At 44.8% G+C, this 27,445-nt stretch overlaps 1 protein-coding gene across 1 annotated transcript in view; it reads left to right on the top strand.

Moving 5' to 3' along the window:
- The window catches only part of LOC140207862 (uncharacterized), a 45,312-nt gene extending 20,690 nt beyond the window's left edge, over positions 1–24,622 (top strand). Inside the window, 4 exon segments of the mRNA XM_072276410.1 lie at positions 4,649–5,482; positions 5,735–5,971; positions 8,550–8,565; positions 20,337–24,622. Of these exon segments, the coding sequence (XP_072132511.1) occupies positions 4,649–5,482; positions 5,735–5,971; positions 8,550–8,565; positions 20,337–21,214 (1,965 nt within the window). The 3' untranslated portion in view covers positions 21,215–24,622.
- Positions 24,623–27,445: the final 2,823 nt, after the last annotated feature.

Raw genomic sequence — 27,445 nt, forward strand, 5'->3', positions numbered from 1 at the left:
CAGAAACTCCAGCCATTGCTGCTCCATTGTCACTCCTACCTTTTCCCTTCCAAACAAGTTTGGCCAGCTTCTCTGTCATAGGAACATGGAGGACTTCCGTACAGAAACAGGCTATTTGGCCCATCTAGTTAATGCTGAAAAAACATTTAATCTGTCTAATGCAACTATCTGCACCGGGACCATCGCCCTCCATACCCCTGTCATCCAGGCTCCCATCCAAACTTCTCTTATTTGTGAAAAAGAGCTCATATTCACCACTTGTGCTGACATCTCATTCCATACTCTCACGAGCTTTTCCACATGTTCCCATTAAATTTTCACCTTCCCTACTTACCCATGACCTCTGGTTGTCATCCCACCCAATCTCAGTGGAAAAAGCTGCTTGCATTCACCCGATCAAAACCCTCATAATTTTGTATACTTCCAACAAATCCTCAAAGCAATGTATAATTTCCTTGTTCATGATTAGAGCCTTTTTGAGGTGTATAAGATGATGAGGGGCATTGATCACGTGGATAGCCAGAGGTTTTTCCCCAAGGTTGAAATGGCTAACATGAGGGAGCATAGTTTTAAGGTGCTTGGAAATAGATACTGGGAGATGTCAGGGGTAAGTTTTATTACACAGAGAGTGGTGGGTGCGTGGAATGCACTGCCAGCAGTGGTGGTCGAGGCAGATACAAGATGGTCTTTTAACAGCCTCTTTGATAGGTACATGGAGCTTAGCAAAATAGAGGTCTATGTACTAGGGAAATCTAGGCAGTTTCCAGAGTAAGTTACATGGTTGGCAGAATATTGTGGGCTGAATGGCCTAGAATATGCTGTAGATTTCTATGTTCTATGTTGAACAGCGAAATAACTTTGGCTATCCTACAATCCTCTGATAATCCCCTGTCACTAAGGATGAATTAATTATCTCTGCTAGGGCCCCGACAATTTTTGCACTTGCCTCCCATAGGGTTTGAGGGAGCACCTTATCATGCCCTGGAGATTTCTCCAGCCTAATCTGCCTCAGGATGGCAAACATCTCCTCTTCTTTAATCCGTACAGGGTCCACGGTTTTAATGCCGCTTTTCCACACTCCCACAGACCCTGTGTCCATCTCCTGAGTAAATGGGATGAAAAATATATTTGAGATCTCCCCCATCTGCTTTGCTTCCACACGTGGATTGCAATTCTGGTCTTCCAGAGGACCAACTTTATGCCTTGCAATCCTTTTGCTCTTAAGCTATTTCCAGAATCCCTGAGGATGATCCTTCATCTTTTCTGTGAGGCGAATCTCATGCTTTCTTTTAGCCATCCTGATTTATTTCTTACATGTTCTCTTGCATTTCTTATACTCCATAAGAACCTACCTGCCTATCCCTGTTCTGCAACTCCATTTTGTGCTTCACCAGGGTCTCAATATCTCTTGAAAACCAAGATTCTCTGCAGTTTCTATCTTTACCTTTTATTCTGACAGGCACATACCCGCCTTGTACTTTAAAAATTTTGCTTTGAAGGCCTCCCATTTAATAAGCACACCTTTTCCATAAAGCAGCCTGTCCCAGTCCACAGTTGCCAGATCCTAGTATCTAAATTCCAGGTGTTGATCCATGCCCTGAACACATCCGCCTTTCCTACATTGCTCCTTGTATTGAAATGTACAGGGCTCAGCATATTCACTGCACCATGCTCAACTCTTTCATTCCTGACTTTGTCTGAGGTCTGAACAACAACTGTCTCCACAACCCTTCCACTATCTGTTCTGTTATTCAGGCTCCCATTCCCCCTGCAACTTTAGTTTAACCCCCCTTACCCCCACCTCCCACCATGCAGCTCTATCAGCCCTTTGTGCTTCATCTCCCAGATCAATAAAAAAGAGGTGCATACCAGGTACAGGCAGATAGGAACAAATGGAGTACTTATGAAGTACAGGAAATTCAAGTGAACACTTATGAAGGAAATAAAAGAAGGCATGAGGTTGCCCCAGCAGACATGGTGAAGGAGAATCCTCGGGGATTCTGCAGATATGTTTAGAGCAGAAAGATTGCAAAGGAATAAATTAATCCTCTGGAAGATCAGAATGGTAATCCATATGAGGAGACTAAATAGATGTGGGAGATTTTTTTCTGCATCGGAATTTACACAGGAGATGGACACAGTGTCTATAGAAGTGAGGCAAAGCAGCATCAACTTCATGGACCCTGTACAGATTACAGAGGTGGAGGTGTTTGCTGTCTTAAGGCAAATTAGTGTGGATCAATCCCCAGGGCCTGACAAGTTGTTCCCTGGGACTCTGCGGCAGACAGGTGCAGAAATTGTCGGGGCCCAAGCACAGATATTTAAATAATCCTTTGTGACAGGTGAGGTACTGGAGGATTGGAGAACAGCCAATGTTGTTCCGCTGTTCAAGAAAGGCTCTAAAAATAAACTAGAAATTATACGTTGGTGAGCCCAACATCAGTAGTGGGAAAGTTATTGGAATGGGTGTGCAGGAGCCAGATATAGAAGTATTTGGATAGATGTGGACTGATTAAGGATAGGCAGCATGGCTTTGTGCATGGTAGGTCATGTCTAACCAATCTTATAGAGTCTCTTGAGGAAGTTATCAGGAAAGTGGATGAAGGCAAGGCAGTGGATGTTGTCTATATGGACTTTAGCAAAAGCACTTGACAAAGTCTCATATGGGAGGCTGGTCAAGAAGGTTTAGTCACTCAGCATTCAAGATGAGATAGTAAATTGGATGAGTCACTGTCTTTGGGAGAAGCCAGTGTGTGGCAGTAGATGGTTGCCTCTCTGACCGGAGGCCTGTGACTAGTGGTGTGCCACAGGGATCAGAGCTGGATCTGTTGTTGTTTGTCGTCTGTATCAGTAATCTGAATGTTAACATGGTTAGCTGGATCAGCAAATTTGTGGATGACACCAAGATTGGGGTGTAGTGGTCAGCGAGGAAGACTGTCATGGCTTGCAGTGCAATCTGGATCAGCTAGAATAATGGGTTAAGAAATGCAAAATGGAATTTAATGGAGACAAGTGTGAGGTGTTGCATTTTGGTGGGATCAAGGTCTTACACAGTGAGTGGTAGGGCACTGAGGAGTGCTGTAGAAGGAAAGGATCTGGGAATACATGCCCATAATTCACTGAAAGTGGTGTCACAGTTAAATAGGGACAGAAAGAAAGACTGAGGCAAATTGGCCTTCATGAACCAAAGTACTGAGTACAGGAGACGGATGTTTTGTTGACATTGTAGAAGACAATGGTGAGGCCTAATTTGGAGAATTGTGTGCAGTTTTGGTCACCAACGTGCAGGAAAGATGTAAGAGATGTTGAAAGAGTTCAGATAAAATTCACAAGGATGTTGCCAGGTCTGGAGGACTTGGGTGAAAGGGAAAGATGGAACAGGTCAGGACTTTATTCCTTGGAACATGGAAGATTGAGTGGAGATTTGATGGAGGTATACGACAATTATGAGGGATATAGATAAGGTAAATGCAAGCTGGCTTTTACCACTGAGATGCGGTGGGACGACAACCAGAGGCCATGGGTTAAGGGTGAAAGGTGAAACGTTAAGGGGAACATGAGGGGAAACTTCTTCACACAGACGGTCATCCGGGTATGGAATGAGCAGCCAGCACAAGTGGTGCATGCGAGCTCAATTTCAACATTTAAGAGGTTTGCATAGGTACCTGGATGGTAGGGGTGTGGGAGTGGGCAGATTAAATAGGTCAGCAAAAACCAGTTGGCCCAAAGGGCCTTTTTCTGTATTGTAATTTTCTGTGACTGTGACAAGAACCTGAAATAATACAAAAATTCCCTCTAAGTTCTTTTAACAGCTGTGCAGACCAACCATTCATCTCAGCAGGAATTTTGTATATGACATTAAAACTGTGGCACTTTAAGTTAATAATACATAAAAGAAAATCCCAGATGCACGTCAAGAAAGACTATTTGCGAGAGGGTGTTTCAGTTACTGTGGGGCCAGGCACCCATGCTGCTCAGCAGAAACAGGGAATAATACCAATGGAGAAAGTCAAACTGAGCCAAGTCACAGATTGGAGATGGCAGAAATGCCCCATTCTTATAGAGACAGGAAGAGCATCAGAGAATTGATGGTCATTCCAGATACCAGCACTGTGCCCAGTCAGAAGATGATTTCTCTGTCCAACTTGGGTTGAACCTCACTGTAACAGTGTGATACCAGATCAAACCATGGCAACTCAAGTAATCTCTTCTGAAATGTTGTCCTACACCGACTGATGGATTTTGTAAATCTTCTTACAGGTTAAAAACGAGAAGGAATTTGTCTCCAGGAATCTCAAACACAACACGCCAGTTTTGCTGTCTCTGTCTGGATATTTAAGAAGTGGAGCAAGGGATTCAATCGACCATCCTTCCTGGTCAGACTGTTGGGAGGGATTCACTCGGTCATCTGACTGACTGGCACACCCGTCATTTTACACAGTGGGAATGGATTCAATCGGTCATCTCAACTGAAGGTACATCAGCAAGTTCACACTGGACAAGGCCATTCATCTGTTCTGTGTGTGAGAAGGGACTCAGTCGGTCTTCCCACCTGTGGACACACCAGTCAGTTCACACTGGGCAGAGGCTGGTCATCTGCTGAATTTCTGGGAAAGGATTCACTTAGTTATCTGACCTAATGGCTCACCAGCGAGTTCACACTGGGGAGAAACCGTTCACCTGCTCAGTCTGTGAGAAGAGATTCACTCACTCTTACACCCTACAGAGACACCAGCGAGTTCACACTGGGGAGAAACCATTCACCTGCTTAGAATGTGGGAAGGGATTCACTCAATCATCCAACCTACAGAGTCATCAGCGAGTTCACACTGGGGAGAAGCCGTTCACCTGCTCAGAATGTGGGAAGAGATTCCCTCAGTTATCCCACCTACAGAGTCATCAGCTAGTTCACACTGGGGAGAAGCCATTCACCTGCTCAGTCTGTGGGAAGAGATTCACTCACTCATCCAACCTACAGACACATCAGCGAGTTCACACTGGGGAGAAGCCGTTCACCTGCTCAGTCTGTGGGAAGGGATTCACTCAGTTGTCCCAACTACAGAGTCATCAGCGAGTTTACACTGGGGAGAAGCCGTTCACCTGCTCAGAATGTGGGAAAGGATTCACTCAGTCGTCCAAACTAATGGCACACCAATCAGTTCACACTGGAGAGAGGCCATTCACCTGTTTAGACTGTGGGAAGGGTTTCACTTGGTCATCCGACCTACAGAGTCATCAGCGAGTTCACACTGGGGAGAAACTGTTCACCTGCTCAGACTGTGGGAAGGGATTCACTAGGTCATCCTACCTACAGAGACATCAGCAAGTTCACACTGGGGAGAAGCCATTCACCTGCTGAGAATGTGGGAAGGGATTCACTCAGTTGTCCCAACTACAGAGTCATCAGCGAGTTTACGCTGGGGAGAAGCCGTTCACCTGCTCAGAATGTGGGAAAGGATTCACTCAGTCATTCAAACTACTGGCACACCAGTCAGTTCACAGTGGGGAGTGGCCGTTCACCTGCTCAGAATGTGGGAAAGGATTCACTCAGTCATCCAAACTAATGGCACACCAATCAGTTCACACTGGAGAGAGACCACTCACCTGCTCAGACTGTGGGAAGGGATTCACTCGGTCATCCGACCTACAGAGTCATCAGTGAGTTCACACTGGGGAGAAGCCGTTCACCTGCTTAGAATGTGGGAAGGGATTCACTCAGTTATCCCACCTACAGACACATCAGCGTGTTCACACTGGGGAGAAGCCTTTCACCTGCTCAGAATGTGGGAAGAGATTCACTCGATCATCCACCCTACAGAGACATCAGCGAGTTCACACTGGGGAGAAGCCGTTCACCTGCTCAGAATGTGGGAAGAGATTCACTCGATCATCCACCCTACAGAGACATCAGCGAGTTCACACTGGGGAGAAGCCGTTCACCTGCTCAGAATGTGGGAAAGGATTCACTCAGTCATCCCTCCTACTGGCACACCAGTCAGTTCACAATGGGGAATGGCCATTGTTATGAATCCCTAGATTTTGTTTGCTGTGGACTGTCATTTTGAGAGAGAGAAAGAGTAAGAATGGAAATCAGTCTGACTTGCATCTTGTTCACATCACTCACAGCTTGTTTAGTTTTAACCGAGGACACAGACACTCAAAGTCAGACGGAGATGAAGGAGGAAAAATGGAAGTATCGGAACAAGGGACCAGTGGCCAAGGGTCACTGTTTCGAACTTTCCTATGCCCACAAGGGTGGGTTAATTATCGATTCAGCATACGTTGAATGTGTGGTTGTCACCTCGTTTGATCCATAGGAGTGGATCGGATTTGGAGTATCCTGTGAAGACCACTTATGTGTTAACCCTTGCCTGGGTGTGGTGTGGAAATTCACTTGAAGACGATACCCCTTGTGAAAAGTCACTTTTGGTGATAATTTGTATGTGGATTTGGAACGATGACAGATAAAATCTACAGTGACTGTTCTCTCGTTTTACCACTGTGGAACCTGTGGAATTCAACGTTATTGCCTTCTCTCAACATTTACCCTGGATTGAAAATATCTCTCTCTCCTCAACTATTCTGTGGTTGAACTGAACTTTCATAGTTTACCATCTGAACACTCCAAGCCTTGTTTCCCCTGAGCTCAAAAGTTTGGGAGTTATATTTACCCACATATATACACATAACACTGTTCACTTTTGTTTAGGACTCATTTCTAAAGTGTTACAGGGACAAAATTGGGGCCTGCATCCGATACAGGAAAAGATTTGGAGGCGTATTGATTAATTATCGATTTCATTGGAGAAATCCCTTTCGATTTATTTGTGTGTGGAAAATCAGCAGCAATGGATGTTGATAGATTTCTGGAAGCACCAACCTCTGAGGCATTAAAGGACACCAGAAGGATTGAATTGTTGAGTATTGCTAAAAGGTTAAAACTTGCTAAGGTGAAATCGAGAATGAGGAGGTCACAGATGCAGAGGATAATAGCTGAACATTATGTATATGAGGGTGTGTTTAAAGTGGAGGAGTTGGAGGTGTTTCCTGAAAGTAAACCTAGTGAGCTTGGGCTCCCGTACAAGTTAGCAAAATTAAAGATGGAGGCTGTGGAAAGGCAGAGGCAGGTTGAGGCTGGAGAGGCAGGAAAACAGAGAGAAGAGGCAGAAAAACTGGAAGGAAGCAGAAAGACAGAGGCTGTTTGAACTGGAAAAGATAGAGAGATTGCAGCAAAGGGGTCTAGCGTTAGACTCTGGTGATAAGTTTGAGGACAGTCGGGAAGTTAAATTGGTGCCTCCATTTGACGAGGCAGAGGTTGATAAATACTTTCAGCATTTTGAGAAGGTTGCTCAGGGTTTAAAATGGCCAAAAGAGGGTTGACCTATTCTCTTACAAAGAGTAATTAAGGGGAATGCTCAGCAAGCCTATTCTGCTTTGACAGTTGATGAAGCAGCTGATTATGACATGGTGAAACAGGCTGTGCTCAAAGCTTACAAGTTGGTCCCAGAAGCATACAGGCAAAAGTTTAGAAATTTGAGGAAATCTGTGAACCGGACTAATATGGAATTTGCTTATGAGAAGTTTGTGTGTTTTGACCGCTGGTGCACTTATAAAAATGTAAATGATGATTTTAACAGCTTGAAAGAGTTGGTTTTAATTGAAGAATTCAAAATGTGCGTCCCTGATGACATAAAGATGTAATTAAATGAAAAGGATGCTGCCACTTTGCAGGAGTCTGCTAGATTAGCAGATAAGTTTGCTTTAACTCAAAAGGTTAAGTTCACCCAGAATAAGAGCTTCCAAAAGAGTAGCAGGAATAACCAGGGTAAACCAGAAATTAAAGCTGGGACTAGTGACGAGACTAAGGATGAAGGGAAGCAGTTGAAGGAGAAATATTCTGGTCTTCCTTGTTACTATTGTAAGAAAGCTGGTCATATGATGGCTAATTGTTCTGTCCTGAAGAAGAAAAAGGAAAAGGAGGCAGTCCAACATGCCTGTGATCAGTATGTTGAAGCACCTATAAACCCACAGGGTTCTGAACATTCTGTTGAGGCTCAGTTAAGGACTGAGAGGTCTGACTGAGTTAAGAAGGGATTCGATCATTTTATGTCAGATGGGTTTGTATTAGTAATGGAAGGGTCAACACCGCTACCAGTGAAAATTCTTCGAGATACTGGGACTTCTCAGTCACATATATTAGTTCGGTGATGAGACTGACACTGGTGAGGTAAATCTTATTAAAGGCATTGGGGCCAGCATTGTTTCTGTGCCATTGCACAAGGTAACTTTACCGTCAGGGTTTGTTTCGGGACCTGTTAGGATTGGATTATGCTCCAGTTTACCAGTGGAAGATGTTACTTTGCTGTCAGGGAATGACCTGGCAGATGGTAAAGTTGTTCCTGCAGTGCAGTTGACAACTAAGCCAACCACTGACGACCCACAGATGGATTTTAACATTTGTCACAGTAACTCAAAGTATGGCTAAAAAGTCTGCCAATGCAGCCGGTTCTGTGCAGCATGATTCTGATACCTCTGATTGCCAAAATCAGGTTGACCAGGATTCAGGTTATGATGACTTGTCAGGGACCTTTCAGCCTTCATTGTTCCAACAGGATTCAGGTAGTAAGTCTGATGAGAAAGATTTATCCCTGTCTAGGAAGGAGTTTATAGCAGAACAGAACCGAGACCCTGAGATTGAAGCTTTATAAGAAACATCTCTCTCAGATGATGAGATTAAGAAAATGTCAGTAGGGTATTATCTCAAGGATGGAGTGTTAATGAGGAAGTGGAGGCCACCTGTTATACCTGCGAGTGAGGAATGGACAATTATTCACCAAGTTGTAGTTCCTGAATTTTATTGGACTCAAATTTTAACTTTGGCCCACAGTATGCCCTTAGGTGGCCATTTTGGAGAGAATAAAACTGTAAACAGGATTATGAGAGAATTTTTCTGGCCTAATTTGAGGAAAGATGTTGTGACCTTTTGCAGATCCTGTCACACTTGTCAAGTTGTGGGTAAACCTAATCAGGTCACCCCAGTGACCCCACTCCGGCCTATACCTGCATTCGAAGAACCCTGTTCCAAATTTATAGTGGATTGTGTTGGCCCATTCCCAAAGACTAATCAGTATTTACTAACTATTATGTGTACTGCATCCAGATTCCCAGAGGCAATACCTCTCAGAAATATTAAAGCTAAAACTGTGACAAAGGCTCTTAACAAGTTTTTTACTTTATTTGGTTTGCATGAAGAAATCCAGTCTGATCAAGGAAGTAATTTTACATCTGGATTATTCCAGCAGGTAGTTTATGAACTGGGACCTAAACAAATTACATCGTCTGCGTACCATCCAGAATCACAAGGGGCTTTAGAAAGATTTCATTCTACCCTCAAAACAATGATTAAGACATACTGTGTTGAAAATGAAAAAAAAATGGGATGAAGGAATACATTTGATTTTGTTCACCGTAAAGGCTGATTTATACTTGTGCATTCGGGATACGCCGTATCCTACACCATAGGCCTGATTTAATTTTTGTGTAGCCCTACGCCGTAGCGAGCATGCGTAGTTGTGTCTGCATCACTCTGCACTTCACCACCAAAACGCAAGTTGGCGGTGGGGTTTCTCTGACACTGTTGAGCTTCATCGTGAGAGACATGGACGAGTAAATGCATTTCAAATATTTTCGGATGTCGGCAGGTAGATTTGACGATTTGGTTCATTGTCTCCAACCATTTATTTTGCATCAGTGTACAGACATGGCGGAGAAAAGCAACTGGAAATGCAATGCTACCAAGCGAACCAATCACAGTTGTTGCGGTCTGCATCGCCGCGATGCGTGAGTTACTTTTTTGAGGAGGTTCACGTTACCCTGTAGCGTAGGGTACAGCGTGGGGACGGCGTAGGGTACATAGTGCCTATGGCGTACACTTGACGCACAAGTATAAATCAGGCTTAAGAGAGTTGGTACAGGAATCACTGGGCTTTAGTCCATTTGAACTTGTATTTGGTCATAGAGTGAGGGGACCTTTGACCTTGTTAAAGGAACAGTGGATTGATGGGGATGAAAATGTTAACTTGTTAGACTGTGTTTTGAAGTTCAAAAATAAACTACACCAGGCCTGTCGTCTAGTGAGACAAAACTTAGATTTCTCAAAACAAAGTGAAGTGTTGGTTTGATAAGCGGACCAAAACAAAAGAAAATACAAGGTGGGGGATAATGTGCTTGCCTTATCTCCAATGTTGACGATTCTACTTCAAGCGAAATTCAATGGACTGTATGAAATAGTCTCTCAAATTAATGATGTGAATTATGTTATTAAAACACATGACTGACGTAAACTAACACAGGTGGTACACATCAATATGATAAAGCCTTATTCTGGCAAGCAGGCACCATCGGTGAGTGTTGTCAAACATATAAATTTGACAGCCCTGAGAATGAAACAATTGACTCGTCTGAAACTTTTCACAAGCCAAACATGGTCCCAGTTAGGCTAATGAACTCGGTTGTTCTCAAAAACGTGGACAACAAGTTGGCTCATCTGCAGCCAAAGCAACAACAACAGCTGAAGGAATTAATTCTGAGGTTTAAAGTTTTATTTCCCAATGTTCCCAAACAAACCACGGTCGCAGTACATGACGTAGATATTGGTCAAGCCAAACCGATTAAACAACACCCATATCGCATGAATGTAGAAAAGTGTAAATTGGCTGAGCAAGAAATTTAATATATGCTGAAAATGGTATTATCAGGCCTTCAACATCAGATTGGAGCTCACCCTGCGTTATTGTGCCCAAACTTGATGGTAGTGTTAGATTTTGCACTGATTATAGGAAGGTAAATGCAGTAACAAAAACAGATGCCTATCCTATCCCTAGGGTGGATGATTGCATTGATAAGGTTGGAAAAGGTAATTTCTTACAAAGATTGATCTGTGAAAGTGTATTGGTGTGTTCCATTGACGGACTGAGGTAGAGAAATTTCTGCATTTGTGACACCTTCTGGGTTGTATGAATACAATGTTTCGCTATTTGGAATGAAATATGCTCTAGGAACATTCCAGAGAATGATTGATTCTGTAATTCAAGGGTTAGGACACACAGATGCCTATATTGATGACTTAGTCACAGGGAGTGACACTTGGGAAGAGCATAACTCTGTAGTAGAAGAGCTGTTTGACAGGCTTTCCAGGGCCAACCTTACAGCTGACTTAGCTAAGAGTGAATTTGGCCATGCCACCGTGATCTGTCTTGGCTGTGTTGTAGGTCAAGGCAAGTTGGCTCCTGTGCAGGCAAAATCCAGGCCATTTCTGAAGTTCCTATTCCGACCGTGTGACGAAGGCCCGTCGCTGATTACAGATGTCTCATGGCACACTCGGTAAAACACTCAAAGGGTCATCCACACACATTATTCCCCTCTGTTATTGTGGTGAGTGCACGCGTCACAATAAATCAACAGTCACAATTTTACACTCATCCCCAGCAGTAATAGGTATGAAAAAAAGAAACACACTATGTCACAGTTTTATTATCTCAGGTGAATTTATTCATATTCATCTTTCCAGTAAGTGTTTTGCTGAAGTGTCATGGTAATCTGACGTTTCTCTCCTCCACAGTCAGTGGGTCTGAAACAGAGCTGCTGCATAGAGCTGTTTTATATAGAGGCAGCAGCAACCTGCACAGGTGTGCCGATGGTGGAGGATACCATCTTTACCTGGGACAAGGGTTATGTTACCTAATTACTCATCTTGTGGTAAAGTTTTGGGGTTTATACAAGTTATTTAACCGGGAAATGGTGAATCCTGTGATGAAGTATATGTGTTTATTGTGAGAACTGGTGGTAGAGTTTCAGATTGTGTGAAATGGAAGATAATTGAGTTAATTAGCTTTTGGTTAGTCTAGGGAGATTGGCTTAGCAGTTATAAGCCTCAGGTTACCAAGGCTTTGGGTGTTTTTTTTTCTGTTTAGTCTGAGGGTGGCTGTTAACCAGACAAGTGACAATTGCAAGCTGTGTGTGTGTGTGTATATATATATATATATATATAATATAGTATTTTTTTAAAAAAAATTTCTTGTTTTCATGTGGACATCCAAGTTTTTGTTTCTCCACTATTTTTGTAAATAAAAGCACCTCAATCTATTTTTACGACTCAAGCCATCTTGTTATTTTTCTTAGACAGTTGACCCACAGTTTTTGTGACAGACTGGTAAGAAGGCTCTTGGAAGGTTTCTGGGAATGGTTGGATATTATCGTAAGTTGTGTAAGAACTTTGCTGATATCGCTCTTCCTCTGACTAATCTCCTGAAGAAGGGTGAAAAGTTTGTTTGGACCGAGACTTGTCAGGAAGCATTTGATCAATTGAAAGTTATTATTTGGGATTAGGCCAATCAATGTAGTGTCATCAGCAAATTTAATTAACAGATTGGAGCTGTGGGTGGTGACACAAGTCATGGGTGCACAGAGAGTAAAGGAGGGGGCCAAGGATTCAAGCCTGTGGGGCATGTGTGCTGAGGGTCAAAGAGACAGAGGTGAGGGATCCCTCTCTTACCACCTGCCAGCCATCTGACAGGAAGTCCAGGATCCAGCTACACAAGGCAGGGTGAAGGCCCAGGTCTCTGAGCTTCTTCTCGATACTTCACAACTTCGTATGGCTAAAGCTCTGCCCATGACTGCAAGGAACTGCAGAGAACTTTGGTCTCATCTGGAAACATCATAGAAACAAGCCTCCCCTCTATGGACTCTTCCTACACTTCCCCTGCCTCGGGAAAGCAGGCCTTGTACTCAAAGATGCCCACAACTTTGGACATTATTGCTGCAAACCCAAACCTCCATCGGGGAAGAGATGCAAAAGCCTTAAAGCGCGTACCACCAGGCTCATGGACAGCTTCCTCTCTGCAGTTCTAGGCCAAATTAATGGTCTCCAGTCCAATAAAATGGACTCGACCTCACAATGTAACTTGACGTGACCCTGCCCCATATGTCTATCTGCACTGCACTTTCTCTGCAGCTGTAGCTCAGTACATGATAAGTCCCCATTTTAATTGTGTGGAAATATTAGACAGACTGAGCTTCTGCTTTGGAACCACAGAGGGAAAGTTAACTGAACTGATGAACACCAATAAATAGAAAAGGCTTCAATCTCGCATTACGATCTGCGGTAACTGGGATCAGGTGACCGGTGGTGGGTCTCCCAGACCAATTATCAGAATCAGGTTTAATAGCACTGGCTGATCTTATGTAATTTGTTGTCTCTACAGCAGCAACAGAATTTAATTCATAACAATAGATTTTTACCTTTGATTTAAAATAAGAATATACAGATTAAATAGTTAAATTATATAAGTAATACAAAATAAAATTAAAATGTAATACTGTAAACTACTTTAATTGTGTGGAACTATTTGACTGACTGGGTTGTTGCTTTGGAAATTCTGGAGTGAAGCTGAACTAAACTGTACACATTTATGAAAAGCTCAGATAAATACAAAAGGCTAAGTTCTCATATGAATGGGTCAGACACCCAGAAACATTGGCTGCCCTTCAGCAGGTAAAAACAGTGGAATGAGGCCTAGTCCCAGGCCTTGGCCCAGTGGTTATGGTCTGAGGCCTGGGACGAGGTGAGAGTAAGCATTCGGCACGGACTAGAAGGGCCGAGATGGCCTGTTTCCATGCTGTAATTGTTATGTGGTAATATGGAAACATGCTGAAAATATTGCAGAATAAAACATTGTCCACCCACAACGAGAGGACGTGACAGATCCGGATCTCACTGCCTTGTCTGAACGGTTGAAAGATGAAGTTACACGTACACTCCAGCAGTGACCGGCAGATGCTGCAGATCTGCGGGAAAACGTGAACAGGACATGGGATCAGGTGACGGGTGGAGGGTCTCCCATCTGAACCGGTGACTCTGCTCCTCGCCCCTCACACGCTGCCCGAACCATCCGCCACATTTCCCACATCATTCCATATTTACACCAGATCTATTTTTACTTTTTCCCTCCAGATCTTCCCTGTCCCTTTCCCTCCACCCCCAGGTCACAGAGTCACAGGCTCGATTCCCATCCCGGTCCAACACACAATTCAGACCCAAACCAGAAATGTGCAGGTTTCATTTAAATCCGTCCATGTTTGTAAACACTCATTTCTATTCACATTCCTCCAACTTCACTGGACAGGAACACTGAAACATCAAGTGAGAAACAGCAGGAGGTGGCCATTCAGCCCCTCTAACCACCAACAAGATGAAGGCTGCTCTCCCATCTCAGCCACATGTTTCTGCCCGATCCTCATTTCCTCGATCCCTCCGGTCTCCACACATCTGCCGGCCTCTATTTTATGTGAAGACGATCACTGAGTCTTCACCACCCTCTGTGGTGGGGATTTACAGACATTCACCACCCTTGGAGAGAAGACATTTCCCCTCATCTCAGTCCTGGACAGTCCACCCCCTTTTTCAGAGACTGGGATCCCTGGTTCAGCCGGTAATAATGTTGTGCATTTCAATGTGTTCACCTCTCAGTCCTCGATTCTCTAAATGAAAGGGTTATCACATTTGATCTTTCTTCATATGATGACTCACCACTCCAGGGATCAGTCTGGTGAATCTTCATTGCCCTCTCCATAACAAATACTCTCTAACCTCTTTGTTAATCCTCTATGGAATTAATTTCCATCTTCTGCAGCCCCGTGTTGCCCCAACCACTCACCTCCCACCCCCGTCACTATTTCCACCTTCCCACCTCCCCCTCACCTGGATCCACCTCTCACTCCCCAGCTCTTGCCCCATCCCCACCCCTCACCTCTTTTCTCGGACTATTTCCCGTCCACTCTCAGTCCAGAGGGAGGGTCTCGGTCCGAAATGTTGACGGTCCATTTCCCTCCACAGATGCTGCCCGACCCACTGAGTTCCTCCGGCAGTTTGTTCTTTGGTCTGTGTGACCCGTGTTAGTGTGGGGAGCGGGATTTTACACCATATTCCCGGTACAGTCTCAACAAAACACAAATAATTGTCACTTTGCCCGGACCATTGGCCCCGCTTGCAGGGCAACAGTCTGCCGGTGTTTGCCCCCAATGTGGTGAATCGCCACCACCGTGGGCTCAGACATTTCCACAGATGAGTCCCTCCTGTCCCCACCGGGACAAACATCCTGTCCGCCCCCTCTCTCACCGTCTTCATCCTCTCCCTCCCCGGGGAACCGGCATCAAACCGACGGGCCGAGCGGTCTCCTCCTACCTCTCAGCGACACATCAGACTCCGGCCGCAGGAGACGCTTCACAAACGCCCCAACTTCCCTCGGAGGGAAATGGAAATAAATCAGAAAGCGGACATTTACTTTGACGGTTGTCCCGCCGTGACGGAAAGTTCGGGAGACGGTGTCAGCGGGGGTAACGCCCTCCCGGCTGGTCCACCTCCGCTATTGGTTGGAAGCACTGATTGACATTGCTTCCCAGCAATGGGAATAGTGCAGCGCGTGACTCCTCTATTGACAGCGATGGGGAGGGGCTGGTCACGTGATCAGTAGCCCAGCCGTTAAACCGACCAAGCTCGAGCTCACCAGCGCGCGGGGCACAAAAGGCCCCGGATGATCGGTTGAGGTGAGAAGGGGTCTCCGGGTTGGGGGTCTCACCGGGCGGCGTTTTCAACACCGACTTCGGGTAGTTGCTGTGACTCCGGACTCCGTGACCCGCAATCCCGGGACAGTCCTGCTCTCTTCCCTCTCTCTCAGCCCCACCATCCGTACACGGGCCCCGGGGAGCTTCCGGCTGATGAGGGAATGGGAACCGATGGGTCTCTCAGACAGAGCTGAGCTCCAGCTGTCTAAATGCAAGGATCGGGAACTCGGAGAAAGGGAACAAAATCTTTTACATCAGCTGTTGTGAAAATCACCTTTGTTCTGCCTCCAGTCACAAACCAGAGAAAATCTGCAGATGCTGGAAATCCGAGCAACACACACAAATTGCTGGAGGAACTCAGCATTAGTACTCTTTTCCATAGATGCTGCCTGGCCTGCTGAGTTCCCCCAGCATTTTGTGTCTGTTGCTTGTTCCACCCCCTCTTGTTCTGGACTTTCTACCCGTGAGAACATGTTTTGTCCCACTCTCTCTGGGTACATAATGATATCAAACACCTTTGCCCTGGGCAACAAGTATCTTTCACATCACAAATGTGCCAGACTCCAATGAGACAGACTACTGCCCTTCCCTTCATATTCATTGGCATTGCCATCACTGAGTTCACCACCGTCAGTCACCTGGGGGAGGGTTCAGGGGAAATATTTGTGTACAATACAGAAACTGGTGTTACCTGTGTGTATTGTGGTGATGCAAAAGTTGCTGGAGAATTTGCAAGTGGGAAGAAGTGGAGTGATATTTGGAAATCTGACTTTTTCAAGCATTATTTAGCAAGAGAATCACATATGGACAGTGTGCAAAAGCTGTGGTGAGAAAATCCTTCATTACCCACTACAGGCTTGCTACATAGGTTATGTGAGAGTGCAGATGAACTTGATCAAACCCAGGGGACATCAAAGTTTTTATTGACAGTGATTTGCTAGCTTTAAAATGAATAGCTCAAAATATAAAATTTAGTGCCCACATGTTGTTGTCACCGGGCAAAAAATTGCACAGCACAAGATTTTTCCGCACACTGGTCATTAGAAATTAGAGGGGAGACCTCCAGTGTCCCTGATGCCCTCACCTACAAGATCTGCATCCAGCTGCAGCTTGTAACCCTGCACTTTAAGGAGTTGGAACTTGAAACAGATGAATTCCGGATCATCCAGGAGTTGGAGGAGGTGATAGATATGACATGAAGAGAGGTGAGTTACACCCAAGGTGCAGGACGCAGGAAACTGGGTGAGAGTCAGGAAGGAGAATGAGGTTAAATAGCCATCGCAGAGTGCTCTTGTTGCTATCGCGCAACAATGTGCAATGTTTAATTTATAGTAATTTATAATAAATAGTTTGTACATAGGACAGTCAATAGAACATAGAAATTTAGTTGTATCAGCCTGAATTAATCAGTCTGATGGCCTGCTGGGAGATGATGTCCTGGAGCCTGTTGGTCCTTTTGCTGTGGTACCGTTTCCTGGATGGTAACAGCAGGAACAGTTTGTGATTGTGGTGAATTGGGTCCCCAATATCCTTTGGGCCCTTTTTACACCTCTGTCTCTGTTAATGTCCTGAATAGTGGGAAGTTCACATCTACAGATGTGCTGGGCTGTCTGCACCACTCTCTGCAGGTTCCTGTGATTAAGGGAAGTACAGTTCCCATACCAGGCAGTGATGCAGCCAGTCAGGATGCTCTCAATTGTGTCCCTGCAGAAAGTTCTTAGGATTTGGGGCCCCATCCCAAACTTCTTCAACTGTGTGAGTTGAAAGAGGTGCTGCTGTGCTCTTTTCACAACACAACCGGTATGTACAGACCATGTGAGATCCTTGGTGATGTTTATGCCGAGGAACTTAAAGCTGTTCACCCTCCCAACCCCAGATCCATTGATGTCAATAGGGGTTAGCCTGTCTCCATTCCTCCTGTCGTCCACTATCAGCTCCTTTGTTTTTGTGACAATGAGGGAGAGTTTGTTTTCTTCACACCAGTCAGATGTTGTTCAGACCTCAGACAGAGTCAGCAATCAAATGGTTGAGCATGGAGCGATGAATGTGCTGAGCTGTGTATATCACAATGCAAGAAGCATCGTAGGAAAGCCAGATGAGCTCAGGACAGGGAATTATGATATTGTAACCATTACTGGGATTTGGTTGCACCCAACAGTCTGAGGGATTTAGAGGAACAAATTTGTAGAGAGATCACAGACTATTCCAAGAAACAAAGGTTGATTCAGTAAGTGATTTTAACTTTCCATATATTGACTGGGACTCCCATACTGTAAAAGAAGTAGATGAGGTAGAGTTTGTCAAATGTGCCCTTAATCAGTACATAAAATTCCTGATGTAGAAGTGTGCAATACGCTGTTAGGAAATGATCCAGGGCTGGTGACAGAAATTAGTGATCATAATACCATGAAATTCAAAGTAAGTATAGAAAAAGAGAGCATATAGAAAAAGGCATGAACATCGACTTCTCTAACTTCCGCTAAGGTCCCACCTCCCCCTCGTACCCCATCTGTTACTCACTTTTATGCACACATTCTTTCTCTCACTCTCCTTTTTCTCCCTCTGTCCCTCTTGCCTATCCTCTGGATCTCCCTCCACCTTGTCTTTCTTCCCGGACCTCCTGTCCCATGATCGTCTCATATCCCCTTTTGCCTATCACCTGTCCAGCTCTTGGCTCTATCCCTCCCCCTCCTGTCTTCTCCTATCATTTTGGATCTCCCCCTCCCCCTCCAACTTTCAAATCCCTTACTCACTCTTCCTTCAGTTAATCCTGACGAAGGGTCTCGGCCTGAAATGTCGACTGCACCTCTTCCTACAGATGCTGCCTGGCCTGCTGTGTTCACCAGCAACTTTGATGTGTGTTGTTGATAGAAAAAGAGAGGTCTGGACCATGGGTTGAGATTCTAAATTGGAGAAAGGTCAATTTTGATGGTGTCAGAAAGGATCTGGACAGGCTGTTTTCTGGCAAAGGAGTACTTAGTGAGTGGGAGGCCTTCAGAAGTGGAATTTTGAATGTGTAGAGTTTGTATGTGCCTGCCAAAATAAAAGTTGAAAGGTAACTGGTGCAGGGAACCTTGGTCTTCAACAGATATTGACGCCCCGGATAATTTGTTCTTCTAAATGCCTCAGACTTTTGGATGCTACCAAGACTCATTAATGACTACAATATCATAATTCCACACCCTCAGCTCATCTGACTTTGTTTTCAGTCATCTTCTGTTGGTTTCTAAAAGCTTCCCAATAGTTTTTGCTCTTTTGTTTGCCCTCTCTTTGTCTTTTATGTTGGCTTTGGCTTCTCATATCAGCCATGGTTGTGTCCTCCTGCGTTTTCAATGCTTTCACTTCTTTCGGATGTATCGATCACTGAGCTCCTGAATTGCTCCCAGAAACTCCAGCCATTGCTGCTCCATTGTCACTCCTACCTTTTCCCTTCCAAACAAGTTTGGCCAGCTTCTCTGTCATAGAAACACGGAGAAGTTCAGTACAGAAACAGGGTATTTGGCCCATCTGGTCAATGCTGAAAAAACATTTAAGCTGTCTAATGCAACCTCCTGCACTGGGACCATCGCCCTCCATACCCCTACCATCCAGGCTCCCATCCAAACTTCTTCTAAATGGTGAAACTGAGGTCATATTCACCACTTCTGCTGGCATCTCATTACACACTCTGATGACCATTTCAGTAAAGAACTTTTCCACATGTCCCCGTTGAATTTTCACCTTCCCCACTTACCCATGACCTCTGGTTGTCATCTCACTCAACCTCAGTGGAAAAAGCTGCTTGCATTTACTCTATGTATACCCTCATAATTTTGTATACTTCTAACAAATCCTCAAAATAATGTATAATTTTCTTGTTTATGTTTAGAGCCTTTTTTAGCTGTATGAAATGATGAGGGGCATTGATCATGTGGATAGCCAGAGGATTCTTTTCCAGGGCTGAAATGGCTAACACAAGAGGACATAGTTTTAAGGTGCTTGGAAATAGATACTGAGGGGATGTCAGGGGTAAGTTTTTTACACAGAGAGTGGTGGGTGCGTGGAATGCACTGCCGGCTATTTGCATGAGAGTGTTTCAGTTACTGTGGGGTCAGGAACCCATGCAGCTCAGTGGGAACAGGGAATAATACCAATGGAGAGAGTCAAACTGAGCCAGGTCACAGATTGGAGATGGCAGAAATGCCCCATTCTTATAGAGAGAGGAAGAGCATCAGAGAGTCTGATGGTCATTCCTGTTACCAGCATTGTGCCCAGTTAGAAGATGATTTCTCTCTCCAACTTGGGTTGAACTTCACTGTAACAGTGTGATGCCAGATCACACCTTGACAACTCAAGTAATCTCATCTGAAATGTTGTCCGACACCCATTGATAGATTTTGTATATTTTTTTACAGGTTAAAAATGACAAGGAATTTGTCGATGGGAATCTTGAACACAACACACCAGTTTTGCTGTCTCTGTCCATGTATTTAAGAAGTGGAGCAAGGGATTCACTCGATCATCCTTCCTGCTCAGACTGTGGGGAGAGATTCACTCAATTACCTGACCGACTGGCATGCCCATCATTTTACACAGGGGGGAACCGATTGATCTGCTCAGACAGTGGGAATGGATTCAGTCGGTCATCTCAACTGAAGGTACATCAGCAAGTTCACACTGGGACAAGGCAATTCACACTGGGCAGAGGCTGGTCATCTGCTGAATTTGTGGGGAAGGATTCACACGGTCATCTAATGTAATGACAGATCAGCGAGTTCACACAGGGGAGAAGCCATTCATCTGCTCGGACTGTGGGAAGGGATTCACTTGCTCATCTAAACTGAAGGTACATCAGCGAGTTCACACTGGGGAGAGGCCATTCACCTGCTCAGACTGCAGGAAGGGATTCACTCAGTCATCCCAACTGAAAGTACATCAGCGACTTCACACTGGGGAGAGGCCGTTCACCTGCTCAGACTGTGGGAAGGGATTCACTTGCTCATCCCAACTGAAGGTACATTATCGAGTTCACACTGGGGAGAGGCCATTCACCTGCTCAGACTGCAGGAAGGGATTCACTCGGTCAACCGACCTACTGGTACATCAGCGAGTTCACAGTGGAGAGAGGCCGTTCACCTGCTCAGACTGCGGGAAGGGATTCACTCGCTCATCCCAACTGAAGGTACATCAGCGAGTTCACACTGGGGAGAGGCCGTTCACCTGTTCAGACTGTGGGAAGGGATTCACTTTGTCATCTCACCTACTGAGACACCAGTCAGTTCACACTGGGGAGAGGCCGTTCACCTGCTCAGTCTGTGGGAAGGAATTCACTCGGTCATCTCAACTACAGAGACACCAGTCAGTTCACACTGGGGAGAGGCCATTCACCTGCTCAGTGTGTGGGAAGGGATTCACTCAGTCATCTCATCTGCAGAGACACCAGCGAGTTCACATCAGGTGGAGGCCGATCACCTTCTCAGATTGTGGGAAGGGATTCACTCGGTCATCTTGCCCACTGACACACCGGTCAATTCACACTAGGGAGAGGCCATTCACCTGCTCAGACTTTGGAAAGAGATTCTGTCAGCTACATCAACCAAATGTGCATCACTGAGTTCACACTGGGGAGAGGCCGTTCACCTGCTGTGAATGTGGGAAGCGATTCACTCACTTATCTAACTTTATGAAACTTTCGCTTCGGCTAGCAGCTTAATATAGGGGGTGGTAGCCCCCCAGCCCGGCCAAACTTAAGAAATCTCGTTTGGGTGGATGCTGCACGATGTGTCCTCTGTTACAAATCAGTACCCCAAAATAACAAGCAGTACACAATATGTGATTAAATAATTGAGAATTATAATTCTTATTTTGACTATAGGGTTAGTAAAGAAAACAAAAAAAAGAAAAAGGGCCCACTCTCTCCATTTGCGTCTTCTCATCTCTCACCAGCAAAATACAGCGAAAATCTCCCTTCCAGACTCACAAGAAAGAACAACATTTCTGCCATTGGATAACCCCGCGCTCCAAAACCCTATTATGTCTATTCGTAACCTAATCATTGCTGCTACAGAGAAACCATTACCTCAGCAGTGAAACATTGCAGAGAGGCCATTCCATGAGCAGTGAAACCTTACAGCATGTTACACTTGTGACACCCTACCGGGTTCACACTGGGGAGAAAGTTTCAATAAGCTGCATGCTGGATATTTGTCCATCACCGTTGCTGAATGCAGTTTCGAGAGTGACTGTCGGTGCTGAACTCTGCAATTATTGCTGCTGCTCACCACACCCAGTCTGCACCCTGGTCACTGGGCATGGGAGGAGTTTCTTCTGCTGCACAATCACCTTTAATGGGACTGGAATTTAATATTCTGGATCTTAGACAAATAAATCAGTTCTGTTTTAAACTCTGTCTTGGGTACTTAGTGAATTTATAACACAATTAGTGTACTGCAGAGAGTCAACTCAGGCCGGCTGGACCCTGCCAGTGATTCAGTTCCATGACAGCCCTTTTAAATCCTCCCCTGTTGTTCAACTCTCTCTCCCCCCTTGTGGGATTGGTTCCAAACAGTCACCACTCTGAGGGATTTTTTTGTTTTTTTTTATTAAGTGCAATCGTGAACAATAGCCAGCTCAGAAATGCTGATCAAGTCAACTAGTTCCCAAAGAGAACTCTGATAGGCCAATTAGAAGGTTCACTGCTGCTCAGCGATAGAATACAAAAAAAAATCATATGTACAGGTAAGAAACATTAAAACATAGTAGAAATACTGGAGTCATGATGAAATCTGCTGGAGAGAGACATTTATACACAGGCTGCCCTCCATAATTTAAAGAGTTTGAAGGATAAGGTTGCAGGGTGACAGAACGTGGCAGGAACACTTGGAACTAAAAACTAATCCCTACCGGGAGGAAACAGCACCTGCTCTTTCCGCACTGTTCCCCAGCAGTTTAAGGACTAAGTCCAGACGGAACATAACTCACAAGTGCTCTTGAAAGTCAGGTATTAACCCTACTTGCCAACAACCAAGCATTGCCGTCCTGGTCCCCTTCATGATAGCTTAAGAAGCATGTGACTTCCCTCCCAGAGATGATAGGTGTTTGTGCACTCGACTCTTGAAGGCTTGCACCCCATCGTCGCAGATGTTTCCAACCACAGCATCTGGAAGGCTGTTCCAAATTCTGATAGCACAGTGAAGGAAGCTTCTATCCGGTGTGTGGGTTCTCGCATCAGGCATAGAAACAGCCTGAGCAGGCATAGACAATCTTGATCGTCTGGTACGCCGTCTCTCATGAGATGAAGGCAGCATGGTGCGAAGGTCTGCAGGGCTGTGGCTGGTGTGCATTTTGTATATTCTGCATTGTGCATTTTCATCTACACCTATAATCCTGAGAGCCTTTCTTTGATGGAATCAAGCTGGCTGAGGACACTCTGTGAGGCATTCACCCATGATACTTCGTACCTGGGCTTTGTAAACCGTGGCTCTGCCCTCTTTGTCTAATTTGGATGCTACTTTCCACAGAGCTCCAAGCCTTTGTCCAGCCACGGATGAAATAGTGGAAAGGAGTTTATCCCATACCAACTTGCTGTCAATATTAATACCAAGGATTTTGCAGTTCCCAAAATACAGGTCGGGGTTAGATGGATTCCTCTTCCTAGACATCACCATTGCCTTGCACTCAGTAGGCTCAAAGGTGACATTCCAGTTGTCTGCCCAGGCTTTCATCCTGTCAAGATCCCTACTCAGGCCTGCTGTCACTATATCACTCTGTCCCACTCTAATTGAAGAGGTTTCCCTTGAATTCTCTGCAGATGGAGCAGGGTCAGAAACCAGAGGCGAGTCTGCACAGGGCAGAGTTTGGGGCTCTGGACGATGGTCGGGGCAAGAACATATGATGAGGAGAAGGGAATCAGCAGCGGGGTGGGTCAACGGATGACAGAGTAGCAACATTTGGAAGCTGACTGGCAGAGAAAGTCTTTCGGTTTTCTGACTGATGACACAAACAATACCCGTGGTGATGTGCTCCACTGATTGAGGAACATCTGTTGGTTGGGAATGGTTTTATCTATCGAGGGAGTTGTTCCTGCTTGTATTGATTATCACATAATTGTTAATATTTTGACTGTAAAACTAGATCAGGCTTGAATTTCTGGTGCCTTTATGATGTGATAGAGGGCATTCATGAGTTTGTATTTTAAAGCAAGATTTTGGTGAATGATATATGCCACTTGATTGTACCTTTGTAAGTAATCAGATTGAGTTAAATTGCAACAGGATTGTTTCTGGGAAGAGGTCTCCAACTCTGTCAGGTGCTCGATGCTTCCTTGTCAACATCTCGTCTGTTCAGATCGTTGGGATTTCTCCCATGGAGGGTCATACTCATTCCACTGGTTAATGTTTTCTTCCCTAGTGATGATTCATTTTTCTGAGTTGGGCTCTCATTTAAGTTTTCTGGTCTGTATTTCTTACCACAATTGCAGATACACACAGGGAGTGCTGAATCCTGTTCAGTTTTGATGAGAATATATACTTAGAAGTGTTATCTGACTGTTGTGTGGTTGCCTTTTTTTTCATGTGTGTTATTTCTCTTCCTCCTTCTGTCCATGGTAGTGTTAATCTAAGTGGGTTTGAGTGTAAGTAGTCTTTTCTAAAGTTCTTATTTATCTCTGTAAATTTTATTGATTGAAATGGGACCAAGATATTTTTATAAAAAAAAGTCAATGTCGGGATTGATGGAAGTGTTTATTACCTTTGTTGTATTTGTTAACTATTGAGCTCTGTTTGGCAGGTTCTTGTTTAAGCCTTCAACTAAATTTTGTCAAAGGTTTTCCTTACTTTGCACTACTTTTTATTGTCTTTGCTTGTTGATATTCCAGATACGTGGGTATCAAGAGTCCCGATGAAGCGTCTTGTCCCGAAATGTTGATTCCCATCCATAGATGCTGCCTCACATGCCGTGCTCTTCCAGCAATTTGTGTGTAGTTCTCATCAGGGGTGATTTAGAAGTTCATAGCCTAAGGTAGAAGGAGATGAGTTATTAACTTCAAACTTCCTGCATAATCACTCAGAGTTGACCTGCATGTGGATGTAAGGAGAGCTGTATAACTCATCTCCTTCTACCTTAGGCCACAAACTTATCAATCACCCCTGCTGTGGACACTTTCTGGAGGTCCAAGATCCGTTTGCTCCACGACCACTGGACTAAGTGTGTAAATGCTGGAGGGGACTATGTTGAAAAATAAATGTGCAAGGTTTTCTAAAATTGACTCATTCTACTTTTGGCCACGAACTTATCAATCTCCCCTGTATACATTACAAAGAGGAAGTAGTATTCTAAATGTAAGGTGACAAAACCGTGGCTGACAAGAGAAACGAAAGACAACATAAAAAAACAAAGAGAGGACATGGAGCAAAAACTACTAGGAAGTTAGAGGATTCAGAAGCTTTTAAAAACCAGAATGCAACTGAAGTAATTAAGAAGGGAAAGATAGAATACATAGGTGAGCTAGCCAGTAATATTAAAGAGGATACCAAATGTTTGTTCAGGTACATATAAACATGTAAAAGAGAGGCGGAAGTGGATATCGGACCACTGAAAAATGATGCTGGAGAGGGAGTAATGGGGTGGGATGCAAGGTGATGGCAGATCAACTGAATAAGTATTGCACTCACTCTCATCTGTCAAAGACCCTGACGAGAATATGGAATTCCCACATATCAGTGGTCAGAATGCGTAAAGTCATGTTACTCGGGAGAAGGTTCTTGGGAAACAGAGATGGTCTGGAGGTAAATAGGTCACCTGACCAGATAGTGTACACCCCAGAGATCTGAAAGAGGTGGCTGAAGAGATGTGGAGGCAGTAGCAATGATCTTTCGAGATTCGTTAAGGAAATTATATCCTAACAAGTTTTTTTCCTTCACTACTCTCCCTCTCCCGGTTTCACCTACCACCTGCCACTTCCTCCACGCTTTTCACCCCCACTCTTCTTTCTCTGACGTCTCATCATTCTTTTCCCCAGTCGTGATGAAGGGTCTCATCCTGAAACGTTGACTGTTTACTATTTCCCATATATGCTGCCTGGCCTCCTAGGTTCCTCCAGCATTTTGTGTATGTGTTGCTTGGATTTCCAGCATCCACAGATTTTCTCCTGTTTTTGATAAAACCAAAAGCGGGGTCGTATAATATAACAAGAAATTAATGGGAAGTTAGAGGATTGGAAAGCTTTTACATAACCAACAGGAGACAACTAAAAAAAAACACACAGGAGATACAAGATGAAAAATTAAGGTAAGTGAGCCAATAATATCAAGCATCAAAAGTTGTTCAGATTTATAAAGAGTAAAAGAGAGGCAAGAGTTGATATAACGCTGGAAGATGATGCTGGCGAGTTAGTAACAGAGCAAAGGAATAGTGGCCATATGTTATTATAAGTGTTTTGTGTCAATCTTCACTGTGTAAGACACTGGCAGTATAAGACCATAAGACATAGGAGCAGAATTAGGCCATTCAGCCCCATCGAGTCTGCTCCGCCGTTCTATCATGGCTGATCCCGGTTCTCACTCAACCCCATACACCTGCCTCCTCGGCATGTCCTGTAATGCCCTGACTGATCAGCAAACTATTAGCTTCTGCCTTGAATGTAGCCACAGACTTGGCCCCCACCGCTGTCTGTGTCAGAGAATTCCACAGATTCACTGCTCTCTGACTGAATAAAATCCTCTAAAAGGTCGCTCCTCAGTTTTGAGGCTGTGACCTCTGTTATGGCTACCCCCACCATATGAAAAGTCCTCTCCTCATCCACCCTATCTAGATCTATCCACATTTGGTGGGTTTCAGTGAGATTTAACTCCCCCCCACCACCCCCATCTATTCAACATAGGTCAGTGCAGCAGTACGGGCCCAAGGCTGGCAAACGCTCCTCATATCTCAACCGCTTCTTTCACAGAATCATCTTCTTGAATATCCTCCAGACTCTCTCCAATGACAACACACCTTTTCTGAGATCTAGGTCCCCAATATTCTAAATGGAGCCTAAGTGGTGTCTTATAAAGTATCAACATTTTCTCAGGTGAATGGCCTCTTCCCAGTGTGAAATCACTGATGTACCTTCAGTGCAGATGACACAGTAAATCCCTTCCCACAGTCTGAGCAGGTGAACGGCCTCTCCCCAGTGTGAACTCGCTGATGTACCTTCAGTTTACATGATTTAGTGAATCCCTTCCCAGAGTCTGAGCAGGTGAACAGCCGATCCCTGGTGTGAACTCGCTGATGTACCTTCAGTGCAGATGACAGAGCAAATCCCTTCCCACAGTCTGAGCAGGTGAACGGCCTCTCCCCAGTGTGAACTCTCTGATGTACCATCAGATGAGATGGCTGAGTGAATCCCTTCCCACAGTCCAAGCAGGTGAACGGCCATTCCCCGGTGTGAACTGGCTGGTGAGCCATTAGGTCAGATGACCGAGTGAATCCTTTCCCACAGTCTGAGCAGGTGAACGGCCGCTCCCTGGTGTGAACTCGCTGGTGAGCCATTAGGTCAGATAACCGAGTGAAACCTTCCCCACAAATTCAGCAGATGACCAGCCTCTGCTTGGTGTGAACTGACTGGTGTGTCCACAGGTGGGAAGACCGACTGAATCCTTTTTCACACACAGAACAGGTGAATGGCCTTGTCCCAATGTGAACTTGCTGATGTACCTTCAGTTGAGATGACCGACTGAATCCATTCCAACTGTCTGAGCAGATGAAAGGGTTCCTCCCTTTGTTGACGTACAGCTGGGATTTTCTTTCATCTACTGTCAATTTAAAGTGCCACAGTCTTAAAGCCATGAAAACATCTTCTGCCCAG

Source organism: Mobula birostris, chromosome 13, assembly GCF_030028105.1.
Source record: "Mobula birostris isolate sMobBir1 chromosome 13, sMobBir1.hap1, whole genome shotgun sequence".
NCBI classification, from domain to species: Eukaryota; Metazoa; Chordata; class Chondrichthyes; order Myliobatiformes; family Myliobatidae; genus Mobula; species Mobula birostris.